The sequence below is a fragment of the Poecilia formosa genome, unplaced genomic scaffold (assembly GCF_000485575.1).
Source record: "Poecilia formosa unplaced genomic scaffold, Poecilia_formosa-5.1.2 Scaffold181, whole genome shotgun sequence".
Taxonomy (NCBI): domain Eukaryota; kingdom Metazoa; phylum Chordata; class Actinopteri; order Cyprinodontiformes; family Poeciliidae; genus Poecilia; species Poecilia formosa.
The window spans coordinates 25,903-47,859 of record NW_006800120.1 but is presented as its reverse complement, the minus strand read 5'-3'; the positions used below and the strand labels follow the sequence as shown (position 1 = coordinate 47,859).

The 21,957-nt window shown below is 43.3% G+C and overlaps 2 protein-coding genes across 2 annotated transcripts in view; one reads left to right on the top strand and one right to left on the bottom strand.

Annotated features, from left to right (window-relative positions):
• LOC103147350 (ras-related protein Rab-7a) overlaps positions 1–2,843 on the top strand; it is a 19,501-nt gene extending 16,658 nt beyond the window's left edge. The window contains exons 2-6 of the mRNA XM_007565641.2: positions 167–257; positions 546–672; positions 767–985; positions 1,569–1,694; positions 1,798–2,843. Coding sequence (XP_007565703.1) covers positions 202–257; positions 546–672; positions 767–985; positions 1,569–1,694; positions 1,798–1,884 — 615 coding nt within the window. The 5' untranslated portion in view covers positions 167–201 and the 3' untranslated portion in view covers positions 1,885–2,843. The remainder of the gene's footprint in view (positions 1–166; positions 258–545; positions 673–766; positions 986–1,568; positions 1,695–1,797) is intronic.
• Positions 2,844–3,498: 655 nt separating this feature from the next.
• hcfc1a (host cell factor C1a) lies at positions 3,499–20,749 on the bottom strand. The gene is made up of 28 exons (XM_007565639.2): positions 20,589–20,749; positions 19,246–19,446; positions 18,576–18,724; positions 18,277–18,437; positions 17,965–18,173; positions 17,350–17,434; positions 17,147–17,253; positions 16,884–17,063; positions 16,563–16,805; positions 16,328–16,476; positions 16,047–16,229; positions 14,884–15,105; positions 14,447–14,551; positions 14,087–14,303; positions 13,140–13,276; positions 12,888–13,035; positions 12,068–12,288; positions 10,940–11,939; positions 9,261–9,409; positions 8,986–9,120; positions 8,670–8,877; positions 7,290–7,565; positions 6,787–6,893; positions 6,560–6,694; positions 6,303–6,488; positions 5,914–6,211; positions 4,515–4,578; positions 3,499–4,430 (listed from the first exon to the last, which is right to left on the bottom strand). Exons 2-28 carry the CDS (start codon positions 19,439–19,441, stop codon positions 4,391–4,393), a joined length of 5,310 nt encoding a protein of 1,769 aa, XP_007565701.1. The 5' UTR covers positions 19,442–19,446; positions 20,589–20,749; the 3' UTR covers positions 3,499–4,390.
• Between the last annotated feature and the right edge of the window lie 1,208 nt (positions 20,750–21,957).

Here is a 21,957-nt window from a genome sequence, read left to right as displayed (position 1 = left end):
TCATATCATCGTATCGTTCCTTAACGTGTTTCAAAGTCCGATAAGATTCTTTGGAAAATCAAATAAAAGGTTTGATCAATGTCACTTAAATTTGATAAATGACAATTAACCCATTGCGAATTTCCGAGCAGCACCCTGAAGGCGTCATCGTCCGCCGGAGCTTCAGAGCTGCAGTGAATCTGGTCGCAGCCTCCGTTCAACATGGGTGAGGAAAAGACTCCCGTGACTCTGAAGACGATCCTCATAGGAAACTCCGGGTAACCTTTGGTTGTTGTTTTCACTCTGAAATGTTCAGACTCGGTTCAGTTTAAAGCTCAAATGTTTCACTTTCACTTGCCGCGACTCTTTAAAGGAAAGGTGTAAAATCTATGTATGTAGTATGCAGATATTTAAACAGTTCCATCGACTTTTTAACCATTTTGCACGTCGCGTGACACACACAGGACGAGTTAAATGTGTCTTGTGATGAAGAAAGAGTTCAGTTTGAAGTTATTTCTAATTTATCTTGCGTGCGCGTGTCTGTGTGCGCGCGCGTGTTTACACAGGGTGGGAAAATCGTCCGTCATGAACAGATATGTGGATAACCGCTTCACCAACATGTACAGAGCCACCATAGGAACGGACTTTTTCTCCAAAGCAGTCAGGATAAATGGGAACACGGTGACCCTGCAGGTTGGTGTGTGTATCACAGTGAAATGCATCAACCTTCATGACTGGCAGTGGCTCCTCAGCCTTGTTTCCCCCCTCTCTCTGTGTGTGTGTTTAGATCTGGGACACAGCAGGAACAGAGAGGTTCCAGTCTCTGGGCACGCCTCTGTACAGAGGGAGCCAGTGCTGCATGCTGGTGTTTGACGTCACATCCTTGACCAGCTTCAGCGCCTTGGAGATGTGGAGGAAGGAGTTCCTGGTCCAGGGAGAGCCTCAGGATCCAGAAGACTTTCCCTTCATTGTCCTGGGCAACAAGACGGACCTGAGCAACCGGGAGGTCAGTCTCGTCTCGTTTCCAGATTTCCTCCGTTGTGCATCTGCTGGCAAGTTGAGTAGGGTTTTATTTAGGGATAGCACATTGAAAGGGGCTCAATATTAGAGGTGGTGTATCGATTCCAGCTTGGTGTCGAGATCAATACTTTAGCTTCAAATTCCCTCTTGAAATTTTTGTAGTGTAATTTCTCAACTCTACAGTAAACATTTTTTTTTTGCCTTGATTTATTCTCTAAATTCTGTCCTGTTTTAGCAAAAATAATTCAAAGGAAAACAATAAAACGATACCTAAGGGCTATAAGTTTGATGCATCAGTTACATGTGTTGCTGATACTAGAATATCTGCTCAATACCAAAACATCCAGTATCGCACATCACTTTTCAACTTTGCTTTGAAAATACATTTTGAATTTTTGACACTTCATCACATAAAATCCTAATACAAGAAACTTTAGAGCATTGTGAGGAGAAATGATCCCAACGTTGTACTCGTAACTTTCTGAGTACCCAGCCCAAATATGAAAGTCGTATAAGCTCTATAATCTCTACTGTATTCCAGATTGTGAAATACTTTATCTGCTGTGTAGGTGTCTCGCAGAAAGGCAATGCAGTGGTGTGAAGAAATCGGGGCGGAGTACTTTGAAGGAAGCGCCAAAGAGGACCTGGACATGGAGAAGCCGTTTTTAAGAGCCGCAGAGCTCGGCCTCCAGCAGGTAATTCAGTCCTAAAAGAAGAAGAAGAAAAAAGCAGACCCGAGACACAATCTCTGTTTAACATGTTTATTTTTGATGATAAAAGATACATTACTCCCTACAGTACAAAAAACACACATTGGAAAATACAGGACATTTCCAGATAACCTGCGAACAGCCGAGAGAAACTCGCAACACCTGCGAGTGCTGATAAGAGAGCACTCGTCCCGGCGTGGGAAGGAAAGTTCGGAGACCTCGGCACTGCTGATGATGACCTATCTAACAAGGGTGCAAAAATAAGTGACCCGGCAAAGGTACTGTGGAAGGAAAGGACACAATTGTATACCACATGGAGAGAGGAACAAACTCATTAAATGTTTTTTGTTGTTTTGTTTTTTTCCCATTTTTTTTTCCTTTTTTTTTTGAGAACCTTCAGCTTTATGGTCTAACTTAAGGCATCACTACTAAAATACACTGCTTTTTGCATGCATGTCTAGTTTTGTTTAACAGACACACCGACACGCACAAAAATTATGAATGCATATGAAGAGAAAGTTTCTAGAAAGAAATCAGGAGAAAATCCCAACCTGAAGCCACGGCGGCAAGCGGAGAGGCCTTTGACGTTCTGGGCCTTTTTGTTTAATTTTTTTAAATTACCGTCACGAACTGGATCTGCCCTTTTACACAGAAGATCTCCACTCACGCCCCCAGCCAGATAACTCCTCCCTGTACACGTTTGGACTGATGGACCTAGTAGGATTTCACACTCCCTACAGTGAATCAGCGGCAAAAAAAAAAAAAAGTTCAATCAGGGAGACTATATATATTTATATATATATTTATATATTTGCTTCTTTTATAAGTAAAGACACAAAAGGCGATCAAGAGATGAGCCAACATGTAAAAACAGTTTGTTACAGGTAATTATATAAAAGGCCAAGATGTGTGTTTTGTTGTTTTTTTCTGTGTGTGTGTGTGTGTTTTGTTTGTTTTATTCCTCCTCTATGAACGAACTAATTTACAAGTGAGTAACACTCCGGCGGCCTTCCCATTCAAAGACAAAAAACCCCCCCAAAAAAACAGGTAGCTTAGCACACCATCTGTGGTCTGAAATACAGAGCCTTAGAGAAGGGAAAAAACAAATTTAAATTTATTCAGTTGATTCACAGACATTAATAGAGGTGTCGCGGGCTGGGAGGGGGATGGGTCTACGGAATATATGTAGTCATTCTACAAAATTAAAGATTCATGAGCAGAAGAAGCAACAACCGACCGAGCATCGGGAGGAAAAGTTGGGAAAGACACCGATTTTTTTTTTTTCCTTTCTTTTCTTCTCCCCCTCCCTTCCAACCCGGAAAAATTTGTGTTTGGCAAACAAAGCAACACAAGCATCAAGAGTAAACAAAGTTTAAAAAAAAAAAATAAAAATAAAATAACTCCTCTCTCTGGGTCCACTTCAAGGTTCCCTTCAGTCCTACAACCTCTGCGGTTCTACTTGGAACAAATACAAAAGTCTCGTCTTTCATCGTCGTCCGTCAACAGGAACAACACGAACCACCTGAATGGTTTTTAAAAATATAGTGGCAACCTGAACACAGCCAGCCATCTTCCCACGAACACAAACTACAAGGGGGGCGGGGGGGAGGAGGAGGAGAGGGGATTGAACAGTTAAAAAAACAAAACAATTTTTTTTCTCTTAAAATGCACACAATTACACATACACACAGGAGGAAAAAGAAGCTTAAAAATACAAAAATAAACTACACAAGAGATTTTTTTTTCTGCGACATTGCTAATTTTTTGGGAAAAGGTTTTTTTTTTCTGTTTTTTTTTTTTTTTGGAAGTTTTTCTTGAAACGTGTGTGTGTGTGTGTGTGTGCTGCCAGTCTCTGTCCTAGCAAAGTCCGTCATTCTTTCTCTACAAATCTCTTCCTTTGCCGTTCTCTTTTTTTTTTTTTTTCCTTTTTCCTTCGTCCAACGTGCCAGTCACCACCACTCATATCTCGGGGTGGGGTTGGGGGGGGGGGATAAAAAGCGCACAGTGATGATATTTACCAGGAGACTGGAGTCCAGTACGATGACTGTACAGACTTGGTTCTCTATGAAGCAAATTGTTTTGGAGCCAAAAAAAGAAAAAGAAAAGATGTCCTCGTTTGTGGAGGACAAGTGCTTTATTTGTTTCCATACCGATTTTTTCCTTTTGTCTAAACTAAATGCCTCCACAGCCATTTTTTTCCAAACACTGTACAACATTTTATGTAGTCTCTTTCTACACCCCCCAGAATTCACAAAACACAGAAAAAAAAAAGAAAAAAAAATTAGGTAACATAGCGCTCAGCCTGGCTCCCAGTTTGTGAAAAGGTGTAAATGTTTCTATAATGTTCAACTACTTGGAGAGAAAAAAAAGAAGAAGCAAAAATAGATGTTAAAACGAAGGAAGGGGATGTAGCTGAAAAAAGAGAATGTGCTTCTAGGTTTGAATTGCTCTAAAAATATTACGACCAACTGAACGAGGAGGAGGAGGAGTAAGGGGGTTTATCTACAGAAACGTGTCTCAGATTGACTTTCATCTGGGCTTCTGCCACCATTTTGATCTGAGACGGGGGGTGGAGGAGATGAGAAGGAAGAGGACGAGTGAAGGTCAGTCTTCCTGATAAAAAGGACAGTGGAAAAAAACAAAAAAACAACAAAAAGACTGGGAGGGGACTCCGGGCAACCTCACTGGTCCGTCCTTGCTTTCTTTGGACCAGTAGTCTTGCTATGGAGGGACACAAAACCAGAATGAGTCGCATGAATCGTTGAGAGCGTTCAACCTGAAGTGGGTAGGAGAGAAGATACTTACGTATCGGGAGAGGTGCCGGGTCTTTTGGGGGCAGGTTTTGCAGAGGTGGCATCTTTACCAGATTCTGTGGATTACAATTATTGGTTAGATTTCATCTGCTAGTTTGGCTCCTTTAGTCATGCTAAACTGGAGCGACTGTGTAGCATTAGCCATTTGTGTCCAGTGTGACTTTATTGTCATCACTTTCTCTGTACATCCATTTTACAATGAATGAGTGAAATGAACAGTCTCTGCTACAGGTCACGCAAATCGGTTTGCTTCTCTTGTGCAAAAATGCAGTTATTAACTCAAAACTGCATGAAACTAATTAAGGGTTAAGGCAAATCTAGTTCTTTCCCCTCCAATCTTAGCACCTGATATTCATGAACTACAAGTAGTTAAAGTTAAAGCTGCGTTTTTGTTACATTAGAAACAAAACCAACTTCTAAACGCAGCACTCAGAGTAAGTTGAATTGCTGGTGGTTGTTGTCTGTAACCCGCCTCCAGCTCCTGTGAAGGGTTTTTCCCTCCGGTGTGGCAGAGTCAGAGCTGACATAGCACCTGTTTATCAGTGCCAGGTTGCTGATAAACAGGCCAAATAATTTTATTGGTCTACAAACCAACAGACACGAATTCAGCCTTTTTAGTTTTATTGCTTTCTATTTGTTTAACTTGACTAGACAAGTTCAGTTTTTAGGGGCCTCCCTTCGTCCATTTCAGGCATATTTTTGGGCAGCAATGCCTTGGGCGTGCTGTGCTAATATGATGTGCCCTCCTATAAAGGAGCCTAATCAGCACTCTGTGCACTCAACCCCCCCCACCACCACCACCAGTGAAAATTGATTTGCATTGATATATCATCAATACTCAGAGCTGCACTGCAACTTCAGAACTACAACAGAATCCACAAATAAACATTCTGGCTCTCAAAATGTGTCTTTCTTTAAATTATTGGGTAGTTTTAAGTCAAAGTGCAAATATAGTTTCTACTGTTGCTGGCTGGGACAGAAAAGCACTCTCAATAGGAAGTAGCCCAGGGCCTGCATTTTTTTTTTTTTTTGAGGGGCGGCCCCTAAGATTTTTTTCTTTTTTAACTAATGTCCATTTTTCAAACAATACTTCATATAAAACTTGTATGCCCAAATCAGGTGAGTTGTATTAAAATTTGGGGATTTTTATGTGAATTAGGCTGGTTAGCTTAGCATGTGTGTTTGTAGGGAAACTACTTATAACTTGATTTGTGTAATTAAATTGTTCTCTGATCCTTCACAAAAACCATAGAATAAAACAGAAGAAAAGGTCAAACTTCAACCGGACGATACTTTTGTGATAACGCGACAGAGCTGCGTCTTTTACAGAGTCAGCTTCAGCCCTAGTTAGATGGAAAAAGCCCAATAAGTTGATAATTCTCCATTCTTACCTTGTAGCCATCGAACTTGAGTGGCGGGACCGTAACCCTTCTCATTGCGGGCGGCGATGCGGAAGATGATGGCTGGTTTAGTCGTGTAGTCGATGTGAGCGTTTGAGAGGCTGGACGACTGCACCAAGCACGAGGGGTTGGGTCCACAGTACACTCGCATGAAAGCTAGCTGGGCCGGGGTGGAGGCCTTGGCCTCAGCCGTCTGGCTGCTCTGGATGGCCAGGTACACCGAGTACTCGATTATTTTCCCTGACGTAACCGAAGGCGGCTCCCAGGTCAGGTGGGCGCCATCTGGGCTCTGCAGGTGACAGTGATGATATAAGGCTTGCTACTTAGCGGCTTCGGCAGGAGGTTACATTCAGCTTTACAGGTAGCAACGAAATGCTTACCTTGCTGATTTTGATGGCACATGGGGCTCCTGGGAATCCGGGTAGGCAGGTCTTGAAAGCAGAAATCTCAGAGAACGTTCCACGCCCGCAGGCGTTGATTCCTGCCACGCGGAACTTGTACGCCGTGCCGGGCTGCAGCTCCATCTTCTTCATCTGACTGTAGTCCGGTACGGCGCCGGAGTCGTCCTACCCAGAGGAACAACACAACATTAGAGGAAGAGTCTCGGTTAACGGCGCATCATTCCTGTCGCACTTACATCTCCTTGAGAATCGTCTCCTGGCACATAGAAATGAGTGACGACCATATTCGTCACTTTTACGATCCCGACGTCAAACCACTGGTTCTCCTTTTTAACAACAGGCTTCACTGGAACGGGCTGAGGGGCTTGTTTCTGAATAAATCACAAAATCAAAACAAAATCCGTTGAAACTTTTTCTTCTTGCTCCCTCAAAGCTGGTCCATCAGGCGTCGCTCAAGCCTCACCTCTCCCTCGATGCCGTTGGCCACCTCTGCGAGAGTGGCTGCCGCCTGCAGCTTGGCCGGACTTGCTACTGATATAGACGGTGCAAACGTACTTGATGGAGCCAGAGCTGGGTCGTGGAAAGAGCAACAAAAATTAGACAAATACAGTAACGGCTCAAATTTAAAACTTTTTAAGGTCATTATGAATGAAACTTAAGATCTGTATCACAACAGAAATGCACAAAAGAAAATGGCCTATTTTATACATTTGTAGTGCTACAAACTAGTTAGTGGCTAGTTAGCGGTAGCTCTCAGAGCGAGAAAGAGCACAATGACAATATCTGATCAAACGTTTGCCTGACAGTAAAGATCCATGTCAAAAATAGACCACATACACAAGACAAAATAAAATAGTGCTGTGATTAATGTATTAAAGGCCAACTTATATTTTTTGTAGTGAATTTAAGACATTTTAAGGCCTTCATTTTAGATACACAAAGACTACAGGATGTAGAAAGACTTACTCTCAGCAGTGGTGCGTGGTAGAAGGGACGCCACGGCGCTGGTGACCGAGGCAGCCATTTCGTTGTGTCCATTGCTTTCGACTGAAGGGTCGTTGAGGCTGTCGGCGGGGGCGAGGCCCTCGGTAGGCATGCTGGTGTCCACAGAGGCCTGCTGCGCGGCGGCCTGAGCTTCCTGTAGCTGCTGCTGCTGCTGAACCAGTGCGGCCAGCTCCTGCTGGGTCAGCATGATGGGGATGTTGGTGGGCTGCTGGCTTTCCCCAGAACCGTCGCCTTCATCTGGAAACACATTACGTAATATTTATAGCCAAGCAGCCTGAAGCCAGGGCTGTCGAGATCATTTTTATTTTGGCCCACATCAAGATCATGGATGACCTCAAGGGTCGGTTGTGGCAGAATGTATTGATAAAACCAATTACCAAACTATCACAACATTAATAGCCATCTTTGCATTTGATAAGTTCTTCTTAAAGCTAAATAATATTGGAACATATTTTCATACTGATCAGTTCCTATAGGGTTTTGCAATTACTTTTATGAATTTTTTATTTTTTTTGCAATGCAAGTCACAGATTAAACTAATTTAAAAAGATTTGAAAAGAGGTTTGCAATATATATAACTTTGCTACTCTCCATGTCACGGAATACGACTTGATATCAACTGAGGCTGCGGCAGCAGATATAGGAGAAGAAATACTGCCACCCTCAGGTGGGCGTTAGCAATCACAACACTTTTTTTTTGCAGAGAAATTGAGATAAACTCAATGTTCCACTAATTATCCATTAGGGCAAAAAAAAATAAAAAAAAAATAAAAAAAATAAAATCATTTATCTGTTAATTTTGAGTGAATTTCTGTCATCGCAAAATTGCAAAAAAACTGAAATGGATGTAATTTGGCGCCTGGAGTTGAGAGGTTAAAAAAATCATAAATCTTTGGCTGGATTTGGTCCCGGGTCTTGAGTTTGACATGTGCTGAGGTTTCCTCAAGAAAATCTGCCACGCCTGATAGTAAGGGTGCTAGGGAAGTCCAAGTTAAAGAATATTAAAAGCTACAAAACTTTGGAGGTGTGTGTGCAGGCATTGTTACTTGGAAATAATTGTGTGAGGCCAATGGAAAGGTGCAGAGACGGTGCAATCTGTGCGTACACCTCGCACCAGTTCAATGAGTCAGCTACTAACCTAGCTTAATCTGTTGTCACTGTCACTGTGAGTGGTGTATAAAAAACCCTATTTAAAATAAACAAACACCACCTAGCCTGGTGGCCCGCCAGGCTCATAATACCTGTGTGTATTAAGCTATTAATAATTATGATGCAGTCTGTAATCCCTACCGTGGCCCCTGCATACCTAAAATGGCCGTTGAGGGGACGGCGTGTACTCACTCATTACAGCCTGCTGCGCTGCCTGCAGGACAGCCTGGATGGCGAGAGCCTGGGCCTCCTCTGTGGCTGCAGCCTGGGCAGCAGCCTCAGCGGCGGCGGTCACGGCCAGCTCTTCGTCTGACAGCCCCGTCACCATCAGCGTGGTCCCCTGGGCCTCAGACATCAGCTCAGAGGGCAGGTTCAAGGCCGTTGCAGCTGCTGCTTCTCCCTGGAAGAACAAATTCGTAAAAAAAAAAATAAATAAATAATTTTTTTAGCTGTGATAATAAATTTAACCAGGCTGCCGCTGACTATCTGCATAATGTGCTTTACGTACTTCTGCTTGTGTCTCCATGGCTGCAGCAGGCTCCTCTGCAGGTGCAGCTTCTGCTGATGCAGGTTCTTCAGTCTGCATCGGCTCCTCCGTGCTGCTGGCTGCGGTGCTTACTCCTTCTGTGATTGAGGAAATTGACTGGAGGGAAACAAAAGTTGTTGTTTTTTTTTTTTTTTTTAAACACTCAGACCTGCAGTTTTTAAATACATAATTGCAGATGTCACACAGCAGACTGTTAAAATAAGCTGAAAATTTAGAGAAGTGAGTCGTTCCCTTACCGGTACTGAGGGCCCAGGGGCCGGTGTGGACTGAGTGACCGTGGTGATGGCTCTGCCTTGGGTGGTTGTAGCTACGCTAGTAGCTGCAGTGGTAGCAGCTTCCTCTGTGGTGCTTGTTCCTTCTGCTCCTTCCTCTGTCTGCTGGGTGGCTGAAAAGAGTCAAAAATAACACTTTACTTATGCAACTCAAACATCAATTGTGTTTAACCAGAAGATGTGGGAAACAGTGAATTTGCTGTGTGAAGAGTGAAAATAAATGTGGGACAATTTACGAGTTTCCACAAAGCTTGTTAATGCTCTGATCTGAAAGGCTCAGTTACCAGGCAGCATGTGCTTGTATTTAGCATCTACAAACATCAAGAAGTTTTGCCAGGGGCAAATAAGCATCATAGAGCTACTTTGCTAATGAGAAGGCCGAAGTCAAACGAGTTAGTGCAGTGAAGAGGTTACAGGCAAATGGCTGGAAGATTACTGGCTACAGAAACCTCCCTATTCACAAAGTAGCTTCATTAAAACTCATCTGATCAGACTGACTTTCTTCCGTCAAACATCTATTCTAGTTACGGTTTGATGAACCTACACATTAACACAGGGATCCAACATTTTAACTTTCACAATGTCACACTTTTTAGATTGAAATTATTTTTTTTTCCCCTTAAGTTTTTCCAACACTAAACATTTTAGTACAAAATATTCTCACTTCACTGCTAAAATGCAGAAAGTGGCTTTTAATTTTGTGAAGTTGGTGAAAAGCTCCTTCCCTGCTTTAAAGGCATCTGGAATAATTTAGACCAGCAAAGTTTCAGAAATCAGCAACTGTTGTGTTTGAAGAAGCATTGAAAGACAATACATTTAAAATTGAAAATAGGCCACTGTGAGAAAGGGCTGACACACCCACCAGGTCACGTCTGCAAATGTCTGGCTAACAACAGTCAGTCACAATGGGAACTGGCAGATCAGGTTTTTAAAGATCTCCTTTAAAACACATTTTAGCAACTTCATTTCATTCAAACACCCACCCAACCCTGACCCAAAGCACAGAACATATGTCCATTTGAACCTGAATTCTAGGTTATCTACAACACCCTAAATAAGTGAAATGGTTCTGTATTTCATTCTGCATGTATTCCAGGGTTTCTGCAGGTTTCAACAACTCAAATTTCTGACTTTTTAAGACCATTAAGACTGGAGTTTAAGACCTGCATCCCTACAGAAATGTACAAACTTCATCCAGCCAACTTCTGATAAATTTGCATTTATCCATGATAGATGCAAAAACGTTAGCTAGCTAGCAAGGATATGCTAGCAGCTAGTTAGCTGTAGCTTCAACTACAGGCTACAGTTTGTAAGTCTCAGAAAGCAATGAAAGCATCAAAACACACAGGATTCAAAAGTCCTGCCACCACAAAATGAAAGCCTGAGATTTCCATATTAAAATGGATTCAAGACATTTTAAGACCTTATTTTTAGACACATGGATTTGAGTCTTATTAAGGATGCGTGGACACCTTGGTATTCAGTCAACAAGTCAAAAACAGAACACTGACGGATAAAATGGTCAATTCAACATGTGATGTAGCAAATCAGATATAAATACAACAGTTTCTATTTCGGTAAAAATCAAAACAAAACCCAGCACATTTAGTTTCTCTGTTTACTTAACGCTAGCTTTGACATACCTGTGCCTTCACCGGTCTCCATGCTGCAGGTAGCAGTGGTGGCGGTGTTGGTGGTCCCAGTCTCGTGTGTTTCATATGGCGGGTTGGAGCAGACCCTCTGGATCTGGCCCGTTGCTGTGCTGCTCTGGTCCTCCCCTACGCTGGAGGTGGCTGCAGACGGAGTGTCGCTGGTCCCCGATTCGTGGGTTTCGCTGGGTGGATTTGAGTGGGCGCTCTGCACGGTGCCCGTCTCGCCGGCGTTCATGCTGGAGGAAGCTTGCGTTGCTGTGTTGGTGGTGCCCGTCACGTGGGTCTCGCAGGGGGGATTTGAACACACCTGCTGGGTCCCTCCCATGTTAGAGGTCGCCGTGGTGGCCGTGTTTGTCGTCCCCGTTTCGTGGGTCTCGCAGGGCGGGTTGGAGCACACACGTAATGTGGACATGTTTGAAGACGCCGTCGTGGCCGTGTTGGTGGTTCCCGTCTCGTGCGTCTCGCAGGGCGGGTTGGAGCAGACCTGTCCGGCCCCGATTGTAGCGGAGGAAGTGGTGGCCGTGTTGGTGGTTCCCGTCTCGTGCGTCTCGCAAGGCGGGTTTGAGCAGACCTGTCCGGCTCCGATTGTAGCGGAAGAAGTGGTGGCGGTGTTGGTGGTTCCCGTCTCGTGCGTCTCGCAGGGCGGGTTGGAGCAGACCTGTCCGGCTCCGATTGTAGCGGAGGAAGTCGTTGCCGTGTTGGTGGTTCCCGTCTCGTGCGTCTCGCAGGGCGGGTTTGAGCAGACCTGTCCGGCTCCGATTGTAGCAGAGGAAGTGGTGGCGGTGTTGGTAGTTCCCGTCTCGTGCGTCTCGCAGGGCGGGTTGGAGCAGACCAGGGTGACGGTACCAGAACCGTCTCCAGTTGCGCCAGCCTCAGTGGAACTGGGCTGTTCAGAGGTCGGAGAAGCCAGAATGGACACAGGAAGATCCTGGACTGGCTGGGCTTCAACACCACTGGGGGTTGTGATCAGGGTAACCTGGGTGGGCTGGTTCTGAGGCAAAACCAATATCATCATTACATGCAAGTATTGCATCATTTCCAGCTCAAACTTTGCTGCAAGAGTATTTTTCATTGCAAGTTTTAAAAAGCTATTAGAAACGTGGGACACAGGAGTCTCACCTGCACCGTCACTGTCGAGGAGGGCAGAGTCGAAGAAGAAGTCAGACTGGTCTGAGCAGCCGAGACCGTGATGGCGGCTTGGTTGATCACCTGGCTGGACAGAGTAGCGATGTTCGCCAGCGTGGTGATCGGCGTCACCAGGGAGGGACTGGAGCTGTCGGCCGTGGCTCCTACCAAGCTTGTGGACACCGTCCCAGTGACGGTGCCAAGAGTGGTGACTCCTACAGGAAGCACAGGTGGAGAGATTAAAGGGATGTTCAGAGGTTCCTTTAAACTGGGGATGCACTGATATGAAACTTTGAGCCGATATTTACCAATATTATTTTCATATATATTGCCATTTCAACACTGGAAAAAACATCCACCCTATCTACGTAGATTGTCTTCCTCAGTTAAAACAAGCCACAAATCTGCACAGCTTCCTCATCACTATCCAAGGTTTCCCCCAGAAAACTTGCTAAGTCTAGTGGTTGGTTCTAGGGCAGTCATTCATCCAGCAGCAGCCTGTCGTGTTTTTGAGTTAAAAAATGTTTAAAGTTGACAGGAAATTTTAAAATATCACTTATTATTATGCATTATTGAAATATTGGGAGATTAATACTTGAACACCAACTATAAAGTCTTAAGAAATGCAAACATTTTAAAAAGACTTAAAAAATAAATGTTTAGCCTGGTGGGGGCACAAGTAAAGCCTGGTGGCCTGCCAGGCTTATAAAACACTGGGGGAAAACCAAGCATAAAACCATAAAAATATCTTGTTAAACATTCTTTTGTAACCCAACAACAACTCAGTGGTTACGAAAGACATGGGCCTCCTTACCAGTAGTTCCCTTGACAACCAGTGTGGTAACAGTGGGCTTAACAGAGGAGACCGTCACTGGTGTAACGAGACGAACACCGCCTACTGTGCTCATGGGCAAGGTACGCAGAATAGTGCCCGGCTGTCCTGGAGCGCCCTTTAATACCACCTACAAAAAGAAACATTTGAGCTCATCTTTGAAAAATATTTTGTTTAAAAAACAAAACAAAAAAAACAACAGAGACAAAAAGCAGTTGAGAAAAGCCAGCTTACCTGCGTCAGTCCTTGCTGTCCAGCTGCAGTGGACAGTTTGGGCACGGCAGTAATAATTTTACCAGGCGTTCCAGTGGTCATTACCTTGGTGGTAAGGATCGTTATTGGTGTTTTCATGCCTGCACTGCTCGTCACACCTGCATAGATAACACACGTTTGAGCTTTAGACAATGATTTATAGCAGCAAATAGCATTTCCTAAAGTTTAAGATACATTCAGGGTCAAGGGCTGGACAATAAATCAATGATGATATGTATATATAGATATCGCAACAGAAACATAATGTCAATGGATACTATCACCGATAGGATATTCAATATATAGAATATTCACTGAACTCTGATCTAGAACCGCTCAGCATTCTGGGGGATGTAGGCACAGGAAAGACTTTAGCACAGTGGTGCCCAAAGTCGGTCCTCGAGGGCCGGCGTCCTGCATGTTTTAGTTCTTCCCTGGTTTAACACACCTGGATCAAATTATGGCTCGTTAGAAGGCCTAAGAGGAACACTGACAAGCTGAAAAAGTTGTTACTACCACCAGGGAGAGAACTAAAATATGCAGGATGCCGGCCCTCGAGGACCAACTTTGGACAAAGTCACCCCTGGTTTAGCAGGTCAACCTCACACAGCAAGCTAAGCAACATGGGCGACATCAACTAACTCACTCACTCTTTGGTTACCTAGCAACAACCTGTTGAGTAAACATGTAACTGTCCCTCATAACTTCTTATAAATAAAGTGAAAATGGGGATAAAGTAGGAAATGTCACCTCACCAGTTTGGCAGTATTACAATAAAACCAATTAATAATTATCAATATCAACTGATATGAACACTTAGATTGCGATATATTTTTCAGCCATGTCATCCAGCCGTAAAAACATTCTTCTTCCCACCACCCGGCTACTAGTTTACTGTAGATTGTAAAATCAATCAGATGAGTTCAGACCTGTGGCTCCAGGCTGGGTCATGATAGCCGACATGGGGATGGTCTTAATGATGGTGGTACCCTGCTTGGTAGTAGTAGGTGAGACGCCACTTATGTTGAGGATTGTGGGTTTGTTTCCTGTGCCTCCGGCCTGGGACGTTGTGATGATTGTTGTGGGCTTGCCGTCTGCAGAAGTCACCAGTTTCAGGATGGTGCCGGCTGGGAGGGGACCCTTTGTCTGAGAAGAAAAGCACACGTTCAACGACTGCTTAGAGAAGAAGACTAGGTGTCTGACTCAGCAGTTTTAAGCTATCTCTAGTTGTTTTTTTTCTCTACATTTTTTTTTGTTTGTTGTTTTCTGCACTCATGCAGATAGCTGACCTGTATGATCTGTGTGAGAGGGTTAGTGGAAGCCTGGCCTGTGACGGCTGATGTCTGCACTGGCTTGGTTTGCACCACAGACATCATCTTGCCAAGGTTGGAGATCTGCCGACATAGGAGAGAGACTCAAGTTCATGAGTCGCTAGAAAGCATCGGACAGCACAGGGAGGTCAGGGGCAAGGCGGTCTACTGAACCCGCGGCTCTGACTTACTGCTTTAAACTGACAGTCATGCAAACAAATAACATTACACTCCCTGTTTTCTTAGTCGAGCTGTCCAACAGTCCCCCCCCACCACATGACAAATTTCACGTTGTCACAGTCTTGTGACACAAAGTGTGGAAGAAGGCCATTTACAGCATGCATGAAAGAGCACCAGAGGGTGCTTTGTAGATTTAAACCCCAGAAGATAATGTGGTAAAATACACGGTTTCTTACCAAAGTACCGCTGCTGCCCATGGTGAGCGGACTCTTGACCAGGGTGATGGTCTTGGTGACTCCTCCCACCACAGTGGTGACCACCTGGGCCTGCTGAGCCACTGTGACAGCCCCGGACTTGTGCACAGTGATGATCGGTCTGGTGGTGGTGGGAGAGGACGCGGTTGCCGTGCCCACCTGGGCCGCGGCCGTCTTCAACATGCGGGTGGCTGGGTTACTGACCTATGAAAACAAAATTACCTTTAAGCGACAGTTTGGGACTTTTGAAGAAAGCTTAAAGCTAATCCAGAAAAGGCCAAGAAAAAGGTGAGTTTTTGATTTGGTATGAAAAAGTACAGCAGTTTATGCAAACAGTACTTTATGAACCTTCAAATTGTTTACATTTAGCAGTTAGAACAATATGAGGGAACTCTTGTTTCCTTGTAAATGTACCATTTACTTATTTACACAAAAAAATAGAGGCAGGAAATGGTGCGCATCTAATGATCTTTCAGAGTCAAACATACTGAGAATGGAATATGTTTCCAGTGATCAGTCATCTGATAAAAAAGGCAAAGTGAAATAAAATCATTCCTCTTTTCTTTTAAACATAAAGACAATTTTCTTGACAGCAAAACACTTTCCATGTTCTGCTCCTCCACAAAGGTACATTATCGCAGGTGTATTAAATAGCCAATAATCAATAATTTTATGTAAAAAAAAAAAAGTAAATAAATAAAAAAAAAAGCCAAATGAAAACTTAACAATAGCTTAAAGGGTTCATAAAACAGTGTTTGCATAAATTATGACATTTTGAGACCGGAGGGTTTTTGATGCGGCACAAGTTGTACAACTAACTTGGATTTATACTAAATCAATTATCTACAGCAGATAATTCAATTCAAATAACTTTATATGTTCCAGAGGGTCAATTTCAAAGCACACTGGTAGGACAAATAGACTCAAAAGTGATAGAGAAAATTCATACATGATACTAAATATATAAGTAAATAGTAAAAAGTCCAATGTGATTTGTGACTGTGTGCAGTGTGAAGCGAGCTAAAAACACTCATTATTTATGTTCTTCTAAGAGAACATCACTTCAAAACTTGCACTAAGATAATTATCAACAAAAGCTAAGCCGTTTTGATGTTCTGAACGAGGGTATTTATTGAGAGGTTTACCATTACAGGAGAAGCCACTTTCACTGTGGTGGTGCCTGGGGAGACAGCCACTGTTTTGAGGATGGTGGCACCTGCGGGAACATTGAGAACGGTGCCTCCAGAAGCGGGTGGGATCTTCTGTGTGGCTGCAGCTGCAGCAGCTAAAGCTGCCATGCCACTCATCTGAGGGCTACTTCCAATTGGCTGAAAACAGAAGAATTTTGTTATAATGCTAAATATATTAAGGTTTTAAGATGTTAATACACTTAAATCAGGAAGTTTGAGTGTGAAATGGCTCGTACTGATCCTTGGGTGGTTTGGGTAGGCACTACCATTCGAACACCTGGAGGAAGGGACGTCATGGTGACGGGGGATTTCCCCGGCTGGCTCGGGCGAACTGTGACAACAGAAGCGCCTGTGGCAGCCTGTTGAGCTGCAACCTTTAAAACAGCTGTGAACCAGCAGAAGGCATGGAGTTGAGACTTCATTTTTTGTTACCCAGCAGTTTCTTTACATTGCAAGCTGAGCGCTGGTCACCTGTCTGTTGTAAACTCTGCGCGGAGGGTGCTGCAGCGGCTGGTGCAGGGCTCTTTGGAGAGTTGATGGGTTGTGAAGGCGTTGCGCTCGTGACTGGCGAGGCTGCCGCCGGGGTCGCGGGGATGTCATACTTCTGCAGCTGCAGCAGGTACGTGTCGGCGGTGGAGACTGCACCCCAGCTCACCTCCAGAGAGTTTGTGTTGGCACGGACTAACTGGACCCTGGCGGGAGCGTGGGGCCGCTCTGCAGGACGAACAGCAATAGTAAGATGTCTACCAACTTTCCAGGCAAGCCACAAATAATTTGTTACAACATCCTCACCTGTTTCCAGGTACCAAAGGTCTTTACAGCACACTTGGTTGTTCCACGCTTTCCGGTAACCGTCACGGCCGCTCCAGACATACAGTCTGGAATTGATGGCCACAGCACAGTGGCCGGCACGGGCCCTGGGGATGTTGTCCTCCAGGGTATCCATCAACACTGTTTCCCAACACATGGAGTCTGCAGAGACACAACACCTTCAGCACTGAAACAACTTCAACTCAACCGCTTTACAGTGGGAAATGTTACGGAGGGAGACAAACCGAGATTTAGGCAAGCGAGTGTGTTTGTGCATTTCCATTCTTTCTCGTGTGTGGCCACTTTGACGTCATCCATTACCAAAGGAACCCATCCGCCAAAAACGTACATCCTGCAAAGTGAGAAAATCCAACCGGTGTGAGACACAGTTCTATTAGCAAAAATGTAACGTTCTACGTTTTAAGGAGAACAGATGTGGCCTTCATACTTGTTTGTGATTGTGGTGGCAGAGTGAAGACTTCGTGGAAGAGGTGCCGTACCACCTACTGAAGGTTTGTTCCAAGTCAGGGTATCTGGCAACAGAAAATAAAAATTAAATGAATTTAAGTAAATATTGCAACCTGTTTACAGTCAAAGTTGAGTGCTGACTGGGTCATCTCAATCACTCAGAAATGTACATCGACTGCTGACTAGTTTTTACAAGTCCTGTATCAATTTGTACCTAAAGGTTATGCATCTCCAACAGATAATTCTACATAATTCTGTACTGTATAACAAAATGTGGTTTTTCAGCTCAGTGAATTATATAGTTACAGGAGGGAACAGTTATTTTAGACTAAATTGGGGACTCGCAGCTCAAATGAAAACGTTAACAGATCCAAACAGAGACCAGAAACAAAATAAATGGAAATTGGATGCAATATAAATTTGAAAAATTAGAAATATAAAACTGATGGGGAACAAAACATTTTATTTGCAGGTATGTAATGAAAGTAAAAACCAATAAAGTGACTTTGAGCAGGTACGAAACAGTGGGTAAACCTGTCGACTTGACCAGAAGCATTTTTTGTTTTGTTTATTAAATTATCTGGCAGACACCTACCTATGTCAAGAGTCCACAGATCTCCAAGACGACAACCGCTCATTCCTCCATAGATTATCAAGCGTGACTTCCTGGTCGTCTTTTCTGTGTACACCACAGCGGTGTGACTCTCGCGAGGAGGAGGCAGGACGCCATATGTGATTGGAATATCCCACCCGACCACGCTAGAACCAGGACGAAGCTCAAGTGTGTACAAATCATTTAGGTATCTGGGGGGAGAAAAAAGGCAGATATTCAAAAGGTAATTTAGTTGGCTAAAATAGACTCCTGTGTCAGTAGATTGTGGATGCTTCTAACGCAACGCTTCCTTACCGGGGAATGTTGTTTTTGGGGTCTTCACTATCATTGGCCAGTCCACCAAACAAGTAGCATTTGTTGCCAACGAGCGAAAAGCTGTGACCGAGTCGAGGACAAGGCGGCGGGCCATTTTTTGGATTTTTGGCTTTCAGTTTTTTCCATTCCCATCTGCTGGCCTGTTACAAAAATCGTGGTTTTACCATGATTGTTCTTTTACATTAAATTAAAAACATAAGTTATGAAACATAATTTATTTTCTTTTTCTGAGACCACATGTTTTGGATTTTTTTATTTTTTTTTAAAAGAGGGATTACCTGTAGTTCATAGAGATCATTGCTGTATTTCCCATATTCCACCATCCCACCAAAAACCAGCAACCGTGTTCCATCACATACAAAACCATATGCAGCACAACCTGGAGGGATATCACCACGGACTGCTGGGATAAACCACTGGTTTGTTGCTGAAATTAAACAGATTTTTTTTTCAGTTTCATAAATCTATATATACATTCACATACATATAAATATAACACACACACACACACACACACACACACTGTAAGTAAGACCCTAAATAGGATTGGAATGTAAACTCTAATCAGGCTTTAGGGATGTCAGCACATACACACCAACAGTAACGGCTAAATTTATTTATCTCAGTTTTATGAACAGGAAAGTGGGACACAGGATGTGCCTAAACCAACCAGCATCATCCATTTTATTTTAGCCCGCCTTTTTTGAATGTGCAATAACCCGTCTTCTCCAGCAGAGGGACACCATATTATTCAAACAAGGGTTTGTTTGGCCTGGTGAGGCCTGCTCACAACTCAACTTTACACATCCCAAATTTGAATTAAACTTCAAAGTTCCAAGCAAAAGTTGTGTGAAACTGCTGTGAATATCATTACTGGTGAAATAAACTAAACTTTACACCTGCTGCAGAAACTAGTAGGCGAATTTCAACATGCAAGCCGAAACTTACCTGTGTTGTATACATGTAATTCATCAACAATTCCTTCGTTTCCACCTCCAAAAACAACCATCAGTTCCTTTATAGCCACAGCTCTGTGTCCGTGCCTGGGCCGAGGGACCGGACCGGACCATCCGAGGACCCGCTTCCATCGCGGCTGCAGAACCGACGGAGTGGTCCCAGACACCGCGGAACCAGGGGCAGACATGACTTCTGCAGCAAAGAAAAATAAAACACGTACTTCAACGGCTTGCAGCTATTGCACCATTTTCATAACAACAATCCCATAAACGCATCGGCCGTATATGAATGCACAGTACCGAACCACACGCGACTGTTGTTGCGGTCAAAGCAGCTGGAGCGCTAAATAGTTAGCTGTTAGCTTCGCCTCGGATTAACTCAAAACCAAAAACAAGTGCAAAATGTTTTCAGACATTCCTTACTTATATTCCCCGATGTAGACTCGATGCTTCAGATTTCTCCAGAAATGCATAACCCCTTTACACAAAGTTATTTGCAGCCATTGATATCAATTTATGGAAGCAGCCATCTTGCAAACAAACAGCCGCCGCTAACTCTGCTACTCGACTGAAAAATGGCGGAAGCGAATTAACAAGCAAAATATATGTAAACTAACACGGTGCACGACCACAGAAACGCGAAACAAGCAAAACTAAACTCACTTATTGAAAACCGGCTAAACAAACAGAACAATACACAGCGGCAATAAGTATTTAATTCAATTTTTTATCGTTAGCAGCAGTTGGCTATTTTCATGCCTCTCTGGGAGTCGCCATATTGTAGCTAGACAAATTAGCATTTTTACAACGGCTTTAACGCAGTTATTATTGAAAAGAAGACGCCACGACATTAAAGAATGATACATATTAGTCAGAAAAGGTAAGTTCTCAACTGCCTGTAAGGGATTTGCTCAAATAAACAAAGATATACATGCTATGGGTGTAGCATTCAAACTGACTGTTAGCCATTGCTTCGTTGCTTTGCCGCTAGCTGCTCAACCTAATTTAGCAATGCTAGCAGGGTTAGCTTTGCGGCTAGCATCTGTCAAAGCGTCGCCAAGAGTCACAATTAAATTCGACGCAACTTTCACCAAAACTCATATGCATTACATACCCAGTAAAAATATAGTTGCGGTAACACTCTCAAAACCTAGCTAAATCTAGTCTAACAGCACAAACACAGTGTTATTATGTTTCACGCCGTCTCTGGAAGCAGCCATCTTTTCGACAGTCGGCCTACTTCAGCGGCTCCCTCAAGAAAAATGGCCGGGCGCTTTGCCACAACAAAACACAACAAAGCCGGAAAAGGCGCAAAAATTAATCAGTCTTACTCACTTAATCTGATGCAGTAGATGCAAAAACACTAGTATGTGCTCTTATCTTGAGGCAATAATCCAAATTCATTCGATTTGTGAAGAAGTATTTCCTCTCATGCCTGCCTGGAAGCTGCCATCTTCTTGACAACCAGAGGCGGAGGAAAATGGAAGCGAGCTAGCGTCACCCAAAGTAAACATGGCGACAAAAACTCGCTCGATAAGCATTTCACATTCTAACAAATATACCCTTATTTATTATAGGTATTATACGTTAGGAGAGGGATTTCTGTACGCTTATATTTTGCTCCCGTTTCTAGGAATTCTCTTAGACGTTGTTATTTAAACACTTAAAGAGTTTGAGCAAATGATAGCAAGTTCTGTTACAACTGTAGGGTTATTGTCCCTTACTAAAGATGGCGACATCCGTACTGAAACCCTTTTTTTATTTTCCCATCGTGGGCAGTGTGGAGTTTATTAGTGTCAAAACCCCCTTGGTAAACCTCATACATGAGAAACAATAGTGAATACGAGCGAGTTTACTAAATTACCGCTCTCAAATTTTAATGTTGACACGCCCACGTATAGCCTACCGTTAGTGCGCCCTCCACTGATTCACTGCACCACGGAAACGTATCTAGGAATAATAAATTGGAGCACATATGTCAAACTCAAGGCCCGTGGGCCAAATCCGGCCTGCCGTAGCTTTTTATGTGGCCCTCTGTATTCTAGTCTAAACACTAAGTGTGCTTAAACATTAAGTCATCAATAAAATCAATGTTCTTTTTATCTGTTTACTGCCAAATTATATCAATCAGTCCCTCCAGCTCCTTAAGAGTTATTGTGGAAATCCACGCAAAATCAACAAATTCCTCTCACTTTTTTGCACTAATAATTGGGAGTTCATTGCAGATTTTTCTCTCAAAAATTGTCAAAAACATTCTTACTTGTACTAAACAGCTGCCTTAGCCTTTAACTGATGTCAGATTATAGTCCATAATCTATACAGTCTGTAATAAAAAGTCACACTTACTGTCATAGATATTAGTGCAAATATTACAAATATTTCCAAATTAGTGTCACAAGCACTTTGTTTTTTATTGCAAAAAATCACAAAAAGAATCACGGAAACCTGGAGGGACTGAAAAGATGTTCAATAATATTTCATTTTAGGAATTATATATTAACAGTTTGTGAACTGGTTTTATCAATACATTCTGGCACAAACGGCCCTTAAAGAGCTTTCATGATCTTGATTTGGCCCAAAACAGGGATGTGTTTGACACCCTGAATGCGCTATGGCACGGCTTGTTGATTAGATGCAAATATCTATAGAAAATTACAACTTTTAAACACGTATTAAACAGGCTTTGTTTAATACGGGTTAATAT